Source organism: Watersipora subatra, chromosome 1 (genome assembly GCF_963576615.1).
Source record: "Watersipora subatra chromosome 1, tzWatSuba1.1, whole genome shotgun sequence".
Taxonomy (NCBI): domain Eukaryota; kingdom Metazoa; phylum Bryozoa; class Gymnolaemata; order Cheilostomatida; family Watersiporidae; genus Watersipora; species Watersipora subatra.
Genome location: NC_088708.1, coordinates 45,583,777 through 45,603,618, shown reverse-complemented (window position 1 = coordinate 45,603,618; position 19,842 = coordinate 45,583,777). Strand labels below are relative to the sequence as shown.

Below are 19,842 nucleotides of genomic sequence, written 5' to 3'. Positions count from 1 at the left end.
TGAGGAAAGTCATGGTGAAAAAGACTGGATTTATGTCAACATAGTCTATCCAACAGAATATACAATCCTTTCCTTGCCAAAGCTGACTGACAGCAGGGAAAAAGCCATTCTATATGTAGTGGTCTGAGAGCATTTCAGCTGAGGAATGAACTTGATATGAAATGAAACTTGATCACCAACATTTTTAAATGCAACCGATATGTATAAATTTATCTATTTATATATTTCTCAAAGTATGTGTGTATGTGAATCTGTGTGTCATTCCGGCTAGAGCAATAGCGCAAGCTGATTATTTTACCAATACGGCCACGCGTTACGATGCCCCTGTTAAGAAATATTTTATATAAGGTTCAATTAATATATCTGAGGTCAAGACCAATTCTTCTCAGACGGACAATTATGATGTCTCCGTGGGAAGAGCCTCGACATTATCTTTCCGTTCGGTAATACAAAAACAGTAACATATATCATTTTTACATTTGTACTGGTACTGAGAGGTACCAGTATCGTCGTATTCAAAGTTTTGATAGATAGCTTCTGGTGGAACAGCAACCTTTTTTTATACACATGCACTTCTATGCAAGAATTGTTATTATTAATTCTACATATTCAGGGTTTTTATTTTGTTTTCTCAGTTCGTATTAATTGTATCACTACTGAATCATCTTTTATTGTAATTGTAGTAAAACCGATCTAATTTAGCTACTACTTGCTAATTATTTCACATTTACATCTAAACCTTTTTATAACCATTTGATTTTTTAAATTTATTTGACCTGCTCGAAACATTTTCCTCATGATCTGAAGTTTAAAAGTTGTTTGACAAAGTTTGAAAACCTTGCCTGTTGTTTTAATTTTCTCTCTTAATTTATTTCAATTACACAAATCACTTCTCTCACGATATGTAGTTTGAAAGTTAGAATGGCAAATGTTGTTATATGTTAAATACAAATTAATTTTTTCACTCAGAACCTTTTTGTCATTACTCGGGCAACGCCGGGTTGTACAGTTAGTATATTAATATAATAAACAGTCAGGATCATAACAATTAACGCCCCTGCACATTTTCACCATTCATTTGCACATTATTCACTCTTGGTAGCTTCTTAACTAGTTGAGTTATACATGTGCATCAAATAAAATCTTACAAAGAATATATTTTAGATATTACGCTTAAGCCTATTGATGTAAAATAAATTTGGAAAAAATAGATGTAAGCTTTTTTGACAACGTTCTAAAGCAAGATTTTAAAGGCATATGTGTAATGAGGTATAAACATCAATTTGGACTGCAAAATCCTCTTAAGTCGTAATACAATATCTGAAAGTTAGACTGTTATCCCTGAAATATCTGTTAGAATGCCAAAAAGTATTAATATTTTGTAGGGTAACACCTAGATTTAATGATGGCTTGGCATCTACATTTCACGCTGCTCACTAGCCTTTGGAGTCTGTCCACCTGAATCACATGATGCCAGGCCTCGATTATAGCTCCTTCAACATTCTCTCAGTTGTCGGCTTGTGTTTGCTAATTACCGTGAAACCTCTAATTGAAAGCCACTTTTATTTGAATGCCACCTCTATTTGATCGCCACTATAGGAGAAAAGTTGAAAAATAGTTTCAAAAATGTTAATTTTTGTTTCTGCATGTACATGTATTATGTGTAATGTTTATGTCACTTGCTCTTGAATATATATTTGTAGCATTTGATAGATCGTTGTATAACTTAAAATTTGCAGATTTATAGCATACTATTTAATAGCATCATTGCTTTACTCTGATCTTACAATGGATCAACGTTTTTAACTCCTTTTCTATTGCACATAAAAAGCTGGTTAGGCTACAAGCTGTAGCAAACATACCAATGAGTGCAATGAGCTTTGATGCAACATTATTAAACAGAAATATAAAATAAAAATGTCTTCAAATTAGAATGGAATAAAAATTAAAAGCTCCAACAAATTGCAAAGCAAGACACAGGCTGTACTATTATCGCAATTTAATTGCAAGTAATAGATATCAACTGGTAGAGATATTTCTCTGCTTTTCAATGCAAATTTATTAAGAGATATTTGATAAGTTGGAGGTAAGTTAGGAGATTTATTGCATCTAAAATGGTTAATGTCGCTCTAGCTGAAAGAGAGTACAAAATATAGGCACCATTCGCTACGTTTGTAAAAGTGTTAAATTTATCTTCCTAAAATTCTGATGAGCTATTTGAAAAATACTACACCAGTCTCCATTTGATCAACACTATTAATATATATATATATATATATATATATATATATATATATATATATATATATATATATATATATATATATATGATAGGGGAAGAGGGGAAACAAAAAGCACCATGGCTTTTAAATAAAGGTTTTTGGGTATTACCTTAACTTGATGCCATACATTTTCTATAGCTTTCATGTCTGGTGACCGAGCAGGCCGTTCCTTGACAGTAATATTTTTTTAGCTAAAACATGTTTCAACAGCTCTGGCAATATGACAGGATGCGTTGTTTGTTGGAATATCTACTCCCTAGTCTCTTCCAAGCATGGTAGTAGCAGATGGCTTTAGCTTTCTTTTCAGTGGGTCAGCGTATTAGGCAGCATTCATTCTGCCTAAGCAGAAATCTATCCTTCTCGCACCAACAATTGAAAAGCAGCCCTAAATCATTACTGTGGTTGGGTACGTATCCTTAGGTAGAAATGCCCAGGGTTTGTAGGCTTCTCCTTCACCTCTTCGAACTGTTAGTTGCCCCGCATAGCTGTGAAGGTAGAAGTTTGACTCGTCATTTCATATAACTTTGTTCCACAGCTCATCAGTTCACCTGTCATGTGCCTTTGCCCAGCGAAGTCGTTTGAGACGTTGAGCTTCTGTTACAACAGGTTTGTTGCAGGGTCACCTTGCTCTTAAACCATAATGAAGTAAAATTCTTCTGACAACAGAAACTGCCATTTGTGTTCATGTGGAACTTTTAAACTTTGCTGCCATGTCAGTGCTACTACAACAACGACGTTATTGGCAAAGTCTTACTAGAGACGCCTTTTCTCTTGGTGAAGTGCTTGCCGAGCTTCCTGATCTCGGCCTGTTCTTAAGATATACTGTATCTTTACCTGGCGTAATGGTGTATTTTACAGTAGATTTCGACGCTCCGGTTTGATTGGAAATACTTTTATAACCCAATCCTTGCTCATGCAGGTGGATAATTACAGCTCTCCAAATTTCCACAGATTCACATAGCATTTTCGAAGTTCGAATCCAAATGAATTATGTACTACTTTGCCATCACATTTGTAACAACTAAATGTTGAGCTAAAACCTTCTAATGACATTATGGAGAACGCAACGTCTAGTGTAACATCTAAAATGATGTCATTATTGTTAACTATTGAAATGAAACTTCTCAAAAGGATTAGCAGTGCCAAATTGAGCAGATTTAAAAATAATATCACAATATATCACATTATTTTGAGCGGATTGCAAGTCTACCTAAAATTTTGTCTTCTTTGTATGTAGTTAGTGACATAGGCCAAAATCTCAGCTTTAAAATGATGTATAAAATAGGTATTGAATGAATTACTGTATGCTGTTATACTGTATGAATTATTGTCGATACAATGCTACTATATCTAAACCTATAATGGACAGGCCAAACTCCTAGAAGTGCCAACACTTACGATCATGATTGTATATTTATAAGCTACATGTATATTAGCTATATCAGACACTAACTATATAAACTCGTGTTTGATTTGGGATAGAAGGGTTTGTTTCGAAGAATTTTTAATGAGGTTAAAAAGTATTATGCAGTACTTAATCGGTGATTACATACTAAACATCTAACAAATGTTGCTACCTATAAATCCAATCCAGAGTTACCAGAAGCCAGTGTGCCCACATGAGACAGACTTGATGAGGTCAAATGAATGTAGCCAAAATCTAGCAACAATTACCTGTAATGGATTTATCTAATGCAGATCTCACGCCCAAGTCTTTTTCATCGACACTTGCCTCTAAATGTTCGATGGTGACCCAATGTAGCTGGCGAACTCTGTAGGAAATAAATAGACATATATTAATAACATGATAAGAGGCAAAAACATTTATGATGTTAATCTCAGTATGAGCCGAGCAACTCTACTGAGTATAATATATTTAGAGTCATTCCCCACTGGACACTGGAGCTATCTAGGCCAGCCTTACACAGCTCTCCCTGGGTTACGCGACGACAACGCCGGCAGACAAGGGCCCAACCATTACACGAGGCCATTGACACCTCTTGCAAGCAATTTAAATGGCAAATAGCGAGTAGCCGTAATTAAAGAGGTCATGAGACCAAAACAACTTATTGTCGCGCCGCAACGCAGCTGATGGGGTAGAAACCTTCATGACTCGAACTGGTAACAAACAATGCCAGCCAACAAAAAGTTATGTAATATCTATACTTATCTGTCAACAACACAGCGCCCTAATCTCATAGCACTCACCATAGAAACTCTGTCTCGGGCATAACAAGGCAAGGATTTGATCCTCCGTCCCTTAGCCTTCTCTTAGCATTATTAATGGCTAACAGTCTACAGGCTGCTTCACCCTCTTGCCAAGACACCCCGTAGCAATTATGCCTGATATGGTAATGTTATTGAAAAATTATTGTTAGGGTCCAAAAAAACAACAACGCATATAAAAAAATTCAAATGTTTAAATAGGCCAGAGCTTGCCAGATAAAGTGACACTGGGTAGGCGTGTGTATGTATACAACATGAGAATGAAAAAAACATGGGGTTTATGTGTGCGAAAGCATGCAGCATGTGAATCAAAATGACAATCGGTATAGACCTACATAACATGCACACACACACACTGTGTTAGTAAATGATAACGGACAGGTGCATGCATGAGTGCAACTTGTGAGTTCATTGGCATTAGACAGCCGGCCAGAGACGACCAGGCGAGAATGGTCTCCCAGGCACCCATCCTGCAATTGATTTATTTTTTATTTTGGCAACACCTTTCACGTAATATACTTAATGTCCGGAACACTTTAGGATTAAAGAGGATGCTATGAGGATGATGGGAATCCTTGAGCACAATTGATTTTTATGACTGGTTATTAAATGTTGTCTGAACTGCTCTTGGGCTGTTCACCTCAATGATGAGATAATTAAAATTCATACCAACCTTGACCAAAACCTGCTGACATCTGACAACACAAAAAATATCGGGGCTCAGTTTTTATTTAATAGAGTGGCAAATATGGTGTCTGCCAGAGATTTCATTTGACAGGCAGCCTGTCGCAAAGCTCAGTGGAAATGAGTCGTGATGAATTTATTTATGTAATTGAACTGTCATGTATGCTTTTCTGTGTTGGCAGGTGGAATAATACCATCCATGAAACTATGATAGCTTATATGAGCTTAGCCTCTACGTAGCCATGTTCCATAATATCTTCAACAGTATGTTATACTTGGTATGACTAACTTGAAAAAGGCCAATACATATAACCTTAAGTTTAAGGTTCCATGACATATATATATATATATGTATACATATATATATATATAATGGATATATATATATGTATATATATATATATATATATATATACATATATATATATATATCCATTATATATATAATGGATATATGTATATATATATATATATATATATAATGGATATATATATATATATATATATATATAATGGATATATATATATCATGGATATATAGATATAGAGCCATTTTTGCTGTATTAAATTGAGTTTGCAAGTCAAATAAATCAATTAATTCTCCAAAAATAGTTAAAAAAAAGTATAACATAAATGCATCAAGACATCTAACTTTACACCCTCAGATTCAATTTCAATTTTTAAATGTGGAACGTGTAATGATATATTTGAGAGTTGTTTGTCAAACTTTAGTCTATCCACAGTTAATATCAAAACACTTGGCAAGAATGCTTAAAAGATTTGAAAGAAATGAACTTCCTAACTTATAAAACCACCTCACGCTAGAGCCTGATCAGAACCATCAGGATACTGTTAAGGAAAGCTCTACTGCACATTTTAAGCTGCAACTCGCTACTGTGACCTATACAAAACTTTGTGAAACATATAAAAATAATTTTTTTCTCTTTTTATAAAAGTATTTGGATTTCATACCTGCATGAATGAATCTCATTTATAAATTTACTAATATTAGACTTTTTACTCAACACTACAATAACAAATGCTCTTATTTATTCATGCTTACCTAGCCGAGACCAAAGTGGTTATCGGTAGCATACTTACACTGAGTGAGAAGAAAACCCGCAATGAACTAAATATTCTTGTCTGACACTCATACAACTAATAGGGCATTCTCCAAGCTAATCTAAGGGAACTAAGTTTGTTTCTACAAAACTAGCTTGGATACGAGTGGAATAGCTACTTCTGATATCTGAAAATATCTACCATTGCAGTCAAAGTACAACACCAGGCAATTTAGAACACACGTTTTTCTAGTCTTGTAAAGCATTTCTTAAATACATACAACAATCCGATGTTGAGTGAGCAGACAAAACTGAGATAAAAGAGAAATGATTACATTTATCGAAAATCACAGACATTTCTAAGGGCCAATTGCAAGCCATATTACCCCTTTCATAACGCCTTATACTAAAAACTTACATAGATGCCTATATTGAATCACATCTACCGGTTACTGGTCTGCTATAATATTTACACTCCTGATTGGTGCATTATAAATACACGCATCCTATTGGTGCATTATACATACGTGAAAACCTATCGATGCAGTGTACACGAACATACATCCGATTATGATCTGATATAGGCAAGCAGACATACACCTGATTTTGGTTCCCTGTATACAGATCTACATATTATCATTGTTTAGAGACATGCGGATGACATTGGTGCATAGTACACAAATGTATATGATTGGTGCATTATGCATAGACCTACAAATTATTGTCATGTTAAGTGTATGAATCTGATTGGTAGATTATGCCTACACATACACCTGATTGGTGTGTTATACATAGACATAAACCTGATGGGTATACTATAAATGGCATACAGCTAATTGGGGTGTTATAAATCTTGTGCATAACATTTGAATAACTTTTGTCTTTTCTTGTCATTCAATCATCTTAGCCGAGTACCTCTTTAAGTCTTTACTTCCAGGCAGACAATTTATATATACTAAAATGTTTTGAATCCATGACAACATATTGGTCTGAATTTATGGTAATAAATGTAAAACCTTGTGTTACAAGTATGAAAACTCGCAGCGATTTCCTTACAATTATGAGTTTTTTGTCCTAAGTTTCCAAATTAAGACACCGATTAAACCCTCATAAATAATAATTCAAGCACGCTAGAAATTGGCTAATCTCTGTTCATAGTTGTGGTCTACCCATGCTGAATATCTATATAATTTTTACACTAAAATTGAACATCCGATGCACTGAATATGTCAGAGCTGAATATACTGAGATAATAGCAAGCATTTGTCAAACGCTTTACAAACCAGTTAACGAAGGGATCTTAATAAACTTATGACAGATTTGTCACTGCGTGCTAGAACCACAGAGATGGCAGTTGACAAAGTCAGATACTTGTGTCACCATTTGAGGGCAGATATCAGCTTCAGTTAGCTTTAAAGACAAATACTTGTTCTGGAAAGGTGTTTTTCCTATTCGATCTTCATCTTAGAACAATGACGAAATGTAACCTTTATTAAACAACTAAGAGAACAATTCCTTCACATCAAATGGAATGAAGAAAGCAAATCGACCAACTAAAAATCTCACTCTATATCGAATTAGAAATCTCTGCCAAAGGTTAAAAATATATCGGCAAAGTAATGCCTAATTTGCCACCTGAGGTGAATATCCAATGAAAACTAGGATGAAACATTGGTCTTGTCTGGGCCGTCATAAATCACCAAAAATTTTTTGGTCATTTCATCCAATTCACTGATTCAACCAATGATAACTCAACCTACCGTAAAACCTCTATTTGAACACCATGGCGCAGTATTTTTCAACACTTCACCTATGGTGGAATTTTAGTAGAGGTGACGTTCAAATAGAGGATGGCGGTGTATTTTACGCCTAGCTCATCAGAATTTTGGGAAGATAAATTTAACCTTTTTATGGGTGAAGCGATGCTAATGTTGCCTATATTTTGCACTCTCCTGTGGGGGAGAGCAACATTAATGCTGTCGGCCTCAGCATTTTTGCTAAACGATTTTTCATATAAATCTAAGTATCAGAATGAGTTTAACAAGAAACTACTTTGAGTAAAAGAAATTAGCCGGATACAGTTATCACTTATTTCGATGGTGTTACCTTCAAAGTTTTAAAGAAAAAATCAAAAAGCCTTGGAGTTAGAAAACGGACTCCGATACGCCATAACACTGGCTGATATTATGTCGTACAGTGTACCTAAAGAGTATGCTCATCGTTAATCAAAATGTTTTAAAGTCACCACTGGATAAGATTTAGACCTCAAATCATGCTTCATATCAGAATGTAGTTCTGATGATTGTGACGATCGATTTTCTTAGGCACCGTCACTAAAACCATGGCAACCACTAGAGCAACAACAAAAGAATTAATTGTTACTGATGTAAGCGAGTAATTATTAGTACCATTTTGTGGACACTTTTCTACTCATTACTTTCTACTTTTGTGTTCGTGAAGATCAAGCATAACGAATGTCAAAGTGACAGTGTAATAGAGGTGACGTTCAATTAAAGGGTAGCGCTGTATTTTTTAACCCTTTCCTTATAGTGGCGTTCTATTAGAAGTGGCATTCAAATAAAGGGGGGCATTTAAATAGAGGCTTTACGATATATTCTGCTGGAGCCTGAACATCATTAATTTTTTACAAACCATTTTTCTAATAGCAAATAATAAGCTTCATACAATAGGAAGGTGACAGTCACTGGAAAAATCAAGAACTAAGCATAAGGGTCTATCAAGTTGGTCAACTCTAGAAATCATGCTAATCTCACTGATGTGTTGATCAAACTAGTTGAAGACAGTATATGAGAATCATAAAAATTAAAATACTGCTTATTTAATTCAAAATGGTTTTTATCTGCCTCTTGATTTGAATAATGAGAGTCTCATAGTTAGCCTTGAAGATATAGTTTTTCCCTTGTCACACTTGAGAAAGAAAATGATGTCTAGGGTTATCTCTATTATATATACTAGTACCCTGGCAGTCAAGTGTGCTGTGAGAGATCACCAGATGTGCTGATAAAGCAGAGAGACTATATAAGTAGCTGCTCAACTACAGTATTCAGAACTACCTACAGGCGGTCGATTGGTGCAGGTGTTAGAGTGTCGGGTCTATCAAGCTGCATGTCATGAGTTGGAGTCTCGCTGAAAGCTATCTTTTATGTTAACCCCTAACCCCGTCTTCAGACAGATGGTCAGACAGAACAACACCAATCTTATAATAAAGATATATTTTTGTTTTACTTTGTTTTTGACATATACGGCATGTTTTTTTCTTTGCAGCATAGACCTTGCTGTACAGAAAAAAGTAAAAAAATGGATTTAAATTGATATTGAAGTGCGCTCTCTTTAATTTAACGTAAAATTATTGTAATCATAAACCATAAACCACATGAAAATGATAAAAAAAGGGAAGAGTTGCCAATACAAAACCAATAATACCACAGTAAATGTACAGCCATTAAAGTAAAAAGTTAAGTTTAGCTCTTCCTTTTCAAAAGGCCAAAAGAGTGAGTTTGGGAAAATCTTAGAACTGATTAACATGGTTAACATGTATTTTACTGTTCGTATAATGTAAAATACTTATAACATAAACATTGTCAGCAAGGTCTATTATGTTGCCGAGCGCCTATCAAAAAGTTCATTCATTGCAGACATTATCTGACAAGTTTTTTGTCGGCCACAGATTTTTGTTCAATCTTACCAACCCAACTCGAGACAACGATCACCGCGTTTCTTTTATCTAAAGGTTACACTTGTAGCACAGTTTGATGCACCAAAAGGTGTAAAGCTATTATGGCGTGAAATCCCTTTTATATTCATGATCGTGTGTTACAACACTTATCATAGACATATCAGTTTTTTATGAAAAAATTTAAAGTGACTATAATTTAAAAATACAAATGTAAAAACCTGATCTCTAGAACTAAAATGCAAATATAAAGAAGCGAATAAAGTTATTGGCACTGTTAAATAAATAAGAATGAGCTACTAAAATAGACTAACAAACAGTTTATCAATTTGTAGACCTATTTGGTTTTGGCACAGCGATCAACTAGACTGAACTTTGGATACATATGATCTTCTCTGACTATATACAAATGCCCCAGCATTCCGAAAGGAAAATTAATTCTATGAGGCGCATTTTTGAAGCATAGAACCATAGTGTCGTTTACTCGGCAAACTATAGAGAATTTTATTTTTTACATAAAGAGAACTTTGGGAAATGTATACAACCTTCGCTGTAAGTCCAGATCTTGCTGCTCATCATCAGAATTCGGAGAGCAGAAAACTATGTTGAAGAGACGGTGCATAAGGTAGACCTCAAGATGGTCTACCAATTCATTAACTTGCATCTCCTCAAGACCTGCGTGTCGAAGAACCAGACACTGATTGTGAATCATTATTCTGATAAATACATTAAATCATCAAAGCCTGCCAAAGTAATGCTAAGGTGAATCACATTTTCCAAGAAATGCGGATAGGTAGTAGTTAGGTAGTGACACTGAATGGAAAATAATGAAGCCACTAAAAGTTAGAACGACCTCCTTTTCCAGCTACCATGAGATGTCATAATTCAAAATGCTTATCATCAGTTGCAAGGCTTCACTGACTGTGATGATACTATGTAGAAATGAGAACAGAACAGCGTTTAAGTAATAGGTTCACTTATGTATGAAGAGAGCACCTGTGGTATGATATTAAAGTTAATGAGAGTCGGAGCATTTGACAGAAATCCAAGAAAGATAAATTATAAGTGATGCAATCTATTAGAAAATGCACTTAGATATTAAATTCATGGAATGAACAAATTACAGACAAACTAGTTTTCCAAACTTATCAACTAAACCTACACACATACACTCAGAGTTGTAAGGGAGAATAACTCTTCAGCTGAAGCAACATAGTCTAAACTGGTGTCTCTTGTATGCACTCATCACTATCTAATCTCACATCACATGAACTCACTTTTAATGGACATCAACTCATACCAGAAGCACAAACTCATACCCCAAGCATTAGTTATACACTCATTCGTATTTTCTTTTTTTACCACCTCACACAAGTCACACACCTCACCACTCAACCGCTTGCAAACCATCCTATGATATTACATATCAACAAATGCAACTGTGCAAGCGTAGGCAAATCTCATTAGACAAGAAACTGGATTGACCAACCTTGGTAAAGGTGATGTGCAGCCATGTGGTCAAATATGGACTGGTAAAAATCTTGTACTCGCCCAGCCAGAACGTCGATGGCACATGCTAATGCAAGCTTCTTGCATCCGTGCAAAAATGCTTGCACCTTTTTGCTGATATCCTCATATATGGGGTCACCAAGACTTGACAGGTATCTAGAGAACTCACTCTGGTGAGTACGTGACTGCTGCAGCACTCGTGACCCTGTAATACCACCATAACCTAATATGCAGTAGCTTGTTAGCATATTGATCTACAGGATTTCTGATTCACAGAAAAGCATAACTCCCAAATAGGTTAGAGTTATTTGCTGCTAGGAACCAACTCTTCACTGAAGGTGTAAAGTTGACTGAAAGATAGGTATATGTCTTGAAGGGCTAAGCAGGCAGGTATCCTAACCTTGTTTAGAAAGAGATGTTCGAGACGAAGAATTAGATTCCACTTTATCCTTTTTAGATGATTTGGAGAAGAAGGATCGCATGGGACCAGAGAACCTATCGGACTGCTGACGCCGCTTTTCTTCAAAGTGAGCAAAGTTTTGCTCGGAGTTGACAGTTCTGGGTGAAGTATTTTTTCGGCCAGCATCATGATGAACTTGTGTCTTGTGAGGCTTTTGAGTGGAGAGAGATTTGTAACAAACAGAACAATAGCCCTTCCAAGCAGTGTTACCATAAAAACCGCAACGATTCTTGCATAAAAAATCTGATTCCGTTACATGAAACTTTGATGCTTTCTTGCTCATCTTGAAGCTGAAAAAGAAAAAGCATACATACCCTTTTACATCTTCCAGCATTGCTAGTTGTGAATGCATAATATTTAGTGGTATTTAATAAAATGCTTCCTGCTCTTGGCGCTGCAACTAACTTAAATTCCGAAGGTTACAAAACCGAAATTTGCTATCATAGAAAATAACATCTCGATACCTTGTGATGCTGTCAGGCTTGATGTGATTGCAAGAACACCAATGAGTCCATGACATATCAGTAATATACAATAACTATATTATGCCATTCTGATAATAGCGAGTTTTACAAGCTGAGAGTTGCAACCTCCTGCATTCATCATCAATTATTGCCAAAAAAAGTCATGTGTCAGTAGTTTGTATGCATGCTTTGGATTAGCCTGTCTTGACAAACTGTTGTTTTTGCGGAGTTGTTCCCCCGTCAAGCGGGCGAGCAACACAACAGCTTGTCACAAGACGTACTGCACCTGATGCACCGAAAGGGAGTTGTCCTCTTCCGTCTAGGCTGCGATGTTATGGCGGTCGCACCATTGGTAATCATAACAAATTTCGCGCAAAAATTTATGTAGAAAAAATAAGATTACTACGTTTAACTAGTGACCAGTCCCTGCGGTAAACTAGTAGAACTTGAGAACTTAGGCAACAACAGCGACTAAACATTTCGTTATTTGTGCGCTCAGTCAGTTTTATTTGTTTTTATGGATTTTATTTTCAATTTATTTTATTTTTAAATTCTACTAACGTTTACAACAGAGACTGGTCTTTGGTTAAACGTTGTAATCTTACTTTTTTCTACATAAATTTTTGAATGAAATCCGTTATGATTACCAATGGAGCGACCGCCATAACATCGCAGCCAAGCCGCATAGACGGAAGAGAACAACTCCCTTTCAGTGCAGCTGATGCATCAGGTGCAGTACGTCTTGTGACAAGCTGTTGTGTTGGTCGCCCGCTCGACGGGGGGGGGGGGGGGGGGGGGGGCAACTTCGCAACAACAGTTTGTCAAGACAGGCTAGCTTTGGATAGATAGAGCAGTTAATGATGATTCTGCCAAACACTGTTAAAAAAAGAACTGACCATAGCAAACTAGTATGTGGTATATTTGATGGTGCCGCTGTAGCACTTTATAAACAACTCAGAATAATGGTGAAATGTTTGTATTCCCATCACTTATCAACTTTGCGTATGGTAGTCAACTAGGATTTTTACGATTGCTGTGAGGTATAATGAATTAGACTCGAACCACACGCAACAACTAAGTTTTAATATGCTAGAAAAAATTAGATTTTACATGTACTGATATGCATTTCAGAAATTGAGACACTCACAAGCAGGTGACAAAAAGGGATAAAATATATTGGGCTAATGTGACGGCAGTTGATACAAAGCTTTAGATTTTATTGAAAAACAATCTTGCAAGGATCACAAGTATTACAACTGCATCAATATCACCAAATATATGTAAGGCACGTATAACTACACACATGCACATCCAGTCTTAATTACAACAGGAGAAGATAACTCTACTAGATAAGAAGATAGAGTACAACTGTCAAAAGATAAGCAAGGCCGAAACAAGCGCGCAAAAGGAACCACATTAAAAAACCCCTTCGTATACTTTAGCTATAGAATTGGCAAAAAAGATAGCATATACTTCTTGTGTGGCAACCTCAAAAGATAAAATCATACACCTTGTAGTAACATTCTTCACACTTGACACTCGTGAACAAAAGCAAATTCTTTTATTCTTTCAGTATTGTACTCGAGAACAGTGACAATTTTCATATAAGACGTCCTGGTAAAATATCATAACAGATGCAGAGAAGCTTTCTGGCCCAAATGCTACCGCTAGGCAAGTGAACACAACTTTAAATAGACTGAGTTAACTTACACTTATGTATTAGTGTTGCACATCAATAAAAATCCATTAAAATCGTATGACTAGAATATAAACATTTTCGTATGCCATATTGATTGTTTGTCTAAATATAATAGTAACCAACAATGATATTTTACTTTTCCTAAATGTTTGGCTGTATAATTTCAATGCGGTCATTTAAAAAATACTCAAAGCTAGTATAGTCACAACCGTTTAAATTCAAATAGAGTTTCTAGGCCAACCTTGGGTAGAAGTGGAAACCATCAGTGATGTAAAATGCTTCTTTTAAAATATGCATATCACGAGTTGATATTGACAAAAACACAAATATAATCTGAGGCACAATTTTAGTCACAGTAATGACAAAATGCTAATAAGTTAATGCTAGAGCAAATTAACAAATCTAAGCTGACCATTCCTTTTTCTATAGTAAACTAGTGACTAAATGAGAAACATAGCAATTCCTCCCAATTTTGATCCGACCTATATGAGCCTGAACAGCAACTGCGCTGCAAATTTTGCTAATGATGGTTTTGAATTTTGAACATTTTTGCATAAACTACCAAACTACATCCACTATTTGACCCTGCATGTTAATCAGCCATACAAGCTTAAATACGAGTTGACTTGTGTGTCTTTTTCAACTAAATGACAACTAATTATCTTACTCAATTTAAGACGAGCCAAATAGTTTCAGACAAGGATCAACAAATCTGCCAATGCCTTATTTCCTATTTTTAATTCACCCATGTTTACGATTAATACCTAAAACTTCAAGCAGATTTACGTGTACTTTAGCAGTAGCTTGTAGTGCACTTCAACTTGAGCATACATTTTTACATAAAAATAAGTCTTTAGATCAATTAATTACAGGTCAACATGGCAAAACAAACCAGTTGTGCGTTTATGATTAACAAGCTACACTTTCGTAAAGCATTCCATTACCAATGAAATTTAAACTATGATCTCTATGTAAATAATTTTTAAGGGATACTTAAAGTTTTGCACAGTTTAAACTTATAGAGTGTCACCGTAAAACAGTGAAACACCTATTTTTTAGTAGTTTGAGTAAGATGAAATGGTACTTGCCGATATTGCTACTGGTAGCAATATAAGACTGCAGAGACACATACCTTCTTAGCTAAGATTTTTTAAAGATGGAATGTAATACGAATGCAAATTTTCTGATTAGTTATTTCAAAAAAAGTAAACTCTTGAATTAGGGCCGTATCAACTATTGCAAACGAAAGACTGCAACTTTAAGAACCATAGGTGTAGTCAGTTTACTCCGGATCATCGAAAGGAAACGAGTTTGTGTAGACTGAGAGCTTTGTGGCAAATACAGTAAGTACGCGAGTAAGTAAAACGCTTTAAATTCATTCTCATTTAATGATGTATCGCGATATCTTTTGATTTTCCCCCGAGTTGGTTTATGGATGATCAGGCAACATTTTTGGATTGGTGGGAGATAACAAAACACTAGACGAACTATCGGCAGTTCAACCGAAACTAACAGACGACATGTACGCGTATATTTATGGAATAGTCTTCGATACTTGAATCTTAAAGAGAAGACAACTCTACGGTAATAAAGTACGTTGCATTCGGCCCAACTCGCTACGCTTTACAGATTACGCAATAGCCACAATACAATGTACTGCTACATATATGTAAGTACGTACACGTATCTAGTTTTTTGCTTTTAGGGAATGTTTACACCGTTTTATTTAAAATTCAACATTTTATCTTTTAAAAATTTATTGATTCGTTTTTATAATAAAACATTTACAATAAAAAAATTGAGTAAAAAGTATGAATCTGCATAATGTTGCAGAACACTGCTGTGTAACCCTTGGAATTGTGGGTCACATGGCGGCTTAACAAAATTTTTTACAGATACTAATAGATTGTTATTAGGATATCTTATGTAGTTTAACGAAAACATTTCATTCATTTGTTAGTTTTGGTAAGTTGTTTGTTAAACTTGTGAAAGATTATAGGTTTTGTAAAATTTTTAGAATTACCTTTTAGCAAGAGCATGTGCCTGCTTATACCTCCTGTTAAGGATGCTTGACTGAGTTACAGGCATATACAGCTCTAAGGTATTGTGTGATATCGCGGCTTGTTTGTTGCTAATGCCGTTCAAATATTTTATTTTACTGAAGCAGTAAGAAACAATTATATGAATTTCTTTTGACAGTCAATCGACACGTTGTTACGGCATCTGATCTAATTATAAAATTGCAAACTAGTTTAGCCAGTAATTACAAGGTTTCTACTGGCTAAATTAGTTACTGTAAACTTTTATTTTGGTAATCACTGATTAAATTAGTCAGTAATTACAAAGGTAAAATTGTCAATAGTTTTTTACTTTTTCAGTGGTTCATAGACTTGACATGTTTTTTAATTATATTGTCTGACGGTAATTGCAAAGTACTCAGCGGGACGGTTTATATATTAGTTTATTTAAAGTTCAGTAGTGGCAATTGTTTGAGACTGTGCAATGTTTTTTGTTTAAATCAGATAATGTGTTGCATCTTATTTCAACTATTTTCCGTTATAGCCAGCATGCTGCCTAAATACTGTCATGAAAGCACCATATCGGGAGTCTAAATATAAATTATAATACCAAAACGAAAATTGCAAGACAAAATAAACAAGTTTAGATTCAATTACTTATCCACCATGTTTTTTTTAGTACTTACCTGTATGACTTTAAGCACTCGTTTCTCATGGATTCTGTTCTATTGTCTGCCCTGATTATATTATTACCTGAAGCTACAAAGCTAAGCAATACACAGACTCCCAAAATAGCACCACTGCTATTATAACAAGTCTGACAGAGTTGGAAGATAAAAAGGAGAAAAACTCTTCAGGGCTGAAGATTTATCATTAACAAAAACATTTCGTAATCTATTGCTATGCCTTGAGTAAATTTAAGTAGGCAGTGTGCTATCAAAGGCCTCTTTATTAGCTTATACATACAACTTTTATGATACTGTAATGAGAAAGCTTTTCTTATTCCTTATTACAGAAGTGAATAAAAAGTTGAACTCTAAATGTTTTGGTAAATAATAATGGGCAAAACCTTTTCCTTCTCGTAAATTAAGAACTTGAACTCTAGTTATTTGTCATTCATGATTGTTCCTCATCTGCTACCTTGCTTTTGATGCTGTTTATCACTTTGAAAATATACTATAGTTACTATGGTAATCCTAAAATAATTTTATGTGTACCTTCAAGTTGAGTCCATCTAGAAAAACTATGGTACTTGAACAAGATACAATCATAAATAGCACCCCTTGGTTAGCTTGGCATATAGGCAATAAATTATGTTAAATAAAGGAGGTTAGAGAAGCCATTTAATCTATCTCTATCATTATAGCCCTCAAACAAAGTAAAGATTTTAATTATATTAATTAAAACAATTTCAACCACAAGTCTACAAACAGGGTAACCATTATGAACATTTACAAATGAAGACAGGCTGGAGACAAGTAATACTCCTAACTTATAGAGTTATCCATTTTTCTTTTCTCTTTGTCTCCTTGTTAACAGTTTATTAATTTTGTTTGTCTAGGAATAGTAATTAACGGTTGTAGGTCAATATTAGTATTAGTGCGTACATGTTTACCAGATGATGTTAGTTTGAGGAATTCGCGCTAGAGTAAGATGGCTGCAGCCATGACTTCTCCTCCAGCTGCACCTGTCCAAGCGGATGCTTCTCTCAAGTCATACCTGCGTCTTATCGGTGACCCTGGTGCAGGTAATTTTTATTATCAGTGACTCTGGTGCAAGTAACTTTTCTTTTCGGTAACCCTGGTGCAGGTAACTGTTGAATTATATACTGTAAATTAGCTTCTAAAGCAGTGACTCTTAACTTTGTTGGACGTACCCTATCAGTTTCGTATGCCCTTTCACCAAACTTTTTTTTTGTTGAAAAGTAAAATATCATTTTTCCACATTTTAGACATGGGTATATATTTTATTGGCACACAAAATGAACAACATTAACATTACTGTGTTCAAAAAACAAAACCAATACAATGCATTAACTGACAACAAATTAGATATATACATAGAGATATATATACAAAATACAAGTATATATACTTGTATTTTCCTGAAGGCATGACTTTGCAAATCACTGTGACTTTCCTAAGAAATCCTAGACCCCCAGGGCTCTATCGAATCCAGGTTAAGAACTATTGCTCTAAAGCCTTACTATACTGGTTATAGTTACCATTTCTACAAAACATACTAATGCTATTTACAGTATTATAATTTGTTTTGTAGTCGTAAGCGTTTCTTTTTCGTAAAGAACTTGGCAGTAAACAGACACGAAATTTCGAAGAATGTTATCTGCTGCGGATTGAGAATATTTATCATTGACTGTTAGCATAGCAATTAGGGGAGTGTTTAATCTCTTTAACATGCCACAATTGTGTTAAATCATTTTCAATAGCGGTGGAAGCGAGACTATTTTTTTGCTGTTGGCAAGTTAGATTCTGCAATTCTATAGCTAGCATTCATAAAACAAACATTGTTTCAGTAGTTATACTAGCTTCGTACCGCAATATTGTTAATAGTTTTTAAAACCACCATTCTGTAAATACCTTGGCATATAAATATAATGTACTAGCCTTTTGATTTTTTACAGGCAATATGCAACCCTGTGTTATTATTATAAACTACTACTGCACTTTTGTAGCTATTGAGAAAAAGCTGAAAGCTGCTCAAGAGCTCAGTGAGAACTTTGAGGTATGTGTCTGAACATTTTTCATGTAGCATAACTGAAGACCATGTGTGTAATGGTAGCGATAGATCATGCTAATCATATAGCTGTGCAATATATGTGGGCATGCTGCTATGGACTATGTATGCGTGTAGTCCATTCATGAGACTCCTGTCTATAAAAAGCCATATTGCTTGCAAGTAAGGTTATTGTTAGTGTTCTTTTCCTGAAGCATCGCAGAGTTCTCTAATGCTGCTTGTCGATGGTCTAAACACTGTCCTTGAGTCACTTTTATCTAGTTTTGTTTTGAAAGATGTAATAATTTGGGCATGCAAACATTCTGTTATTTTCAGCATCTTTATATTATCCCATCATTGTTTGCTGGAAGCTCATTATGCAATCTTGAAGCCGTGTGATTCAGTAAAAATGTAACAATAAGTAAATCATAGCCTTTGCTCAGCCCCACATCTTAGTCGCAATAGTTGTTTCTGCAGTCGTAGGATTGTTGATGTGAAGCAAGGCTTTTATCAGTTGGCTAATACTGGTTTGGGCAGGCAGGTGTTACAGTGAGAAATTTTTTGAATATTCATCCTAAAAGTTTGATATAGTAGGTCGTGTAACTGCTACTTTTTTACTTTGCAGAGTGTCGTCACCTCAGCTCAATACAACACTCAAATAGCTCCTGAACTGGTCAGGGTCTTTCTTAAGGTGCTCGAAGAAGGTGAACCGCAATTCATTGCTGAACCAGCTGCTCAGGTATCGGTTAGCACAAATGTAGCAAATATTACTACAACTGTTGTATTCTCTATATACAACACTACCAATAGAATGTGTCTGTCTCATCTCTTTCTGTGTATCTTTCTACAGTTTTAGGTCTTTTTAATAAATGCGATCTTTTGATGTGTTATATTTGATATCTATGTTATAAATATCAAATACCAGGCATGAGGCTTACTTAACTTACTTACATTAACTTGTTAAATTATATATACATAAATATACTAGTATGCTTGGCAGTGGTTAGTGAAT

At 35.0% G+C, this 19,842-nt stretch overlaps 2 protein-coding genes across 2 annotated transcripts in view; one reads left to right on the top strand and one right to left on the bottom strand.

Annotated features, from left to right (window-relative positions):
* The window catches only part of LOC137397462 (rab5 GDP/GTP exchange factor-like), a 33,412-nt gene extending 18,053 nt beyond the window's left edge, over window positions 1-15,359 (bottom strand). The window contains exons 1-5 of the mRNA XM_068083754.1: window positions 15,212-15,359; window positions 11,857-12,206; window positions 11,437-11,661; window positions 10,493-10,622; window positions 3,957-4,054 (exon numbers count right to left, since the gene is read on the bottom strand). Of these exons, the coding sequence (XP_067939855.1) occupies window positions 3,957-4,054; window positions 10,493-10,622; window positions 11,437-11,661; window positions 11,857-12,199 (796 nt within the window). The 5' untranslated portion in view covers window positions 12,200-12,206; window positions 15,212-15,359. The remainder of the gene's footprint in view (window positions 1-3,956; window positions 4,055-10,492; window positions 10,623-11,436; window positions 11,662-11,856; window positions 12,207-15,211) is intronic.
* A 2,403-nt stretch (window positions 15,360-17,762) lies between these two features.
* Window positions 17,763-19,842, top strand: part of LOC137388213 (transformation/transcription domain-associated protein-like) — a 74,541-nt gene continuing 72,461 nt past the window's right edge. Inside the window, exons 1-3 of the mRNA XM_068074720.1 lie at window positions 17,763-17,844; window positions 18,790-18,839; window positions 19,456-19,569. Of these exons, the coding sequence (XP_067930821.1) occupies window positions 17,763-17,844; window positions 18,790-18,839; window positions 19,456-19,569 (246 nt within the window). The remainder of the gene's footprint in view (window positions 17,845-18,789; window positions 18,840-19,455; window positions 19,570-19,842) is intronic.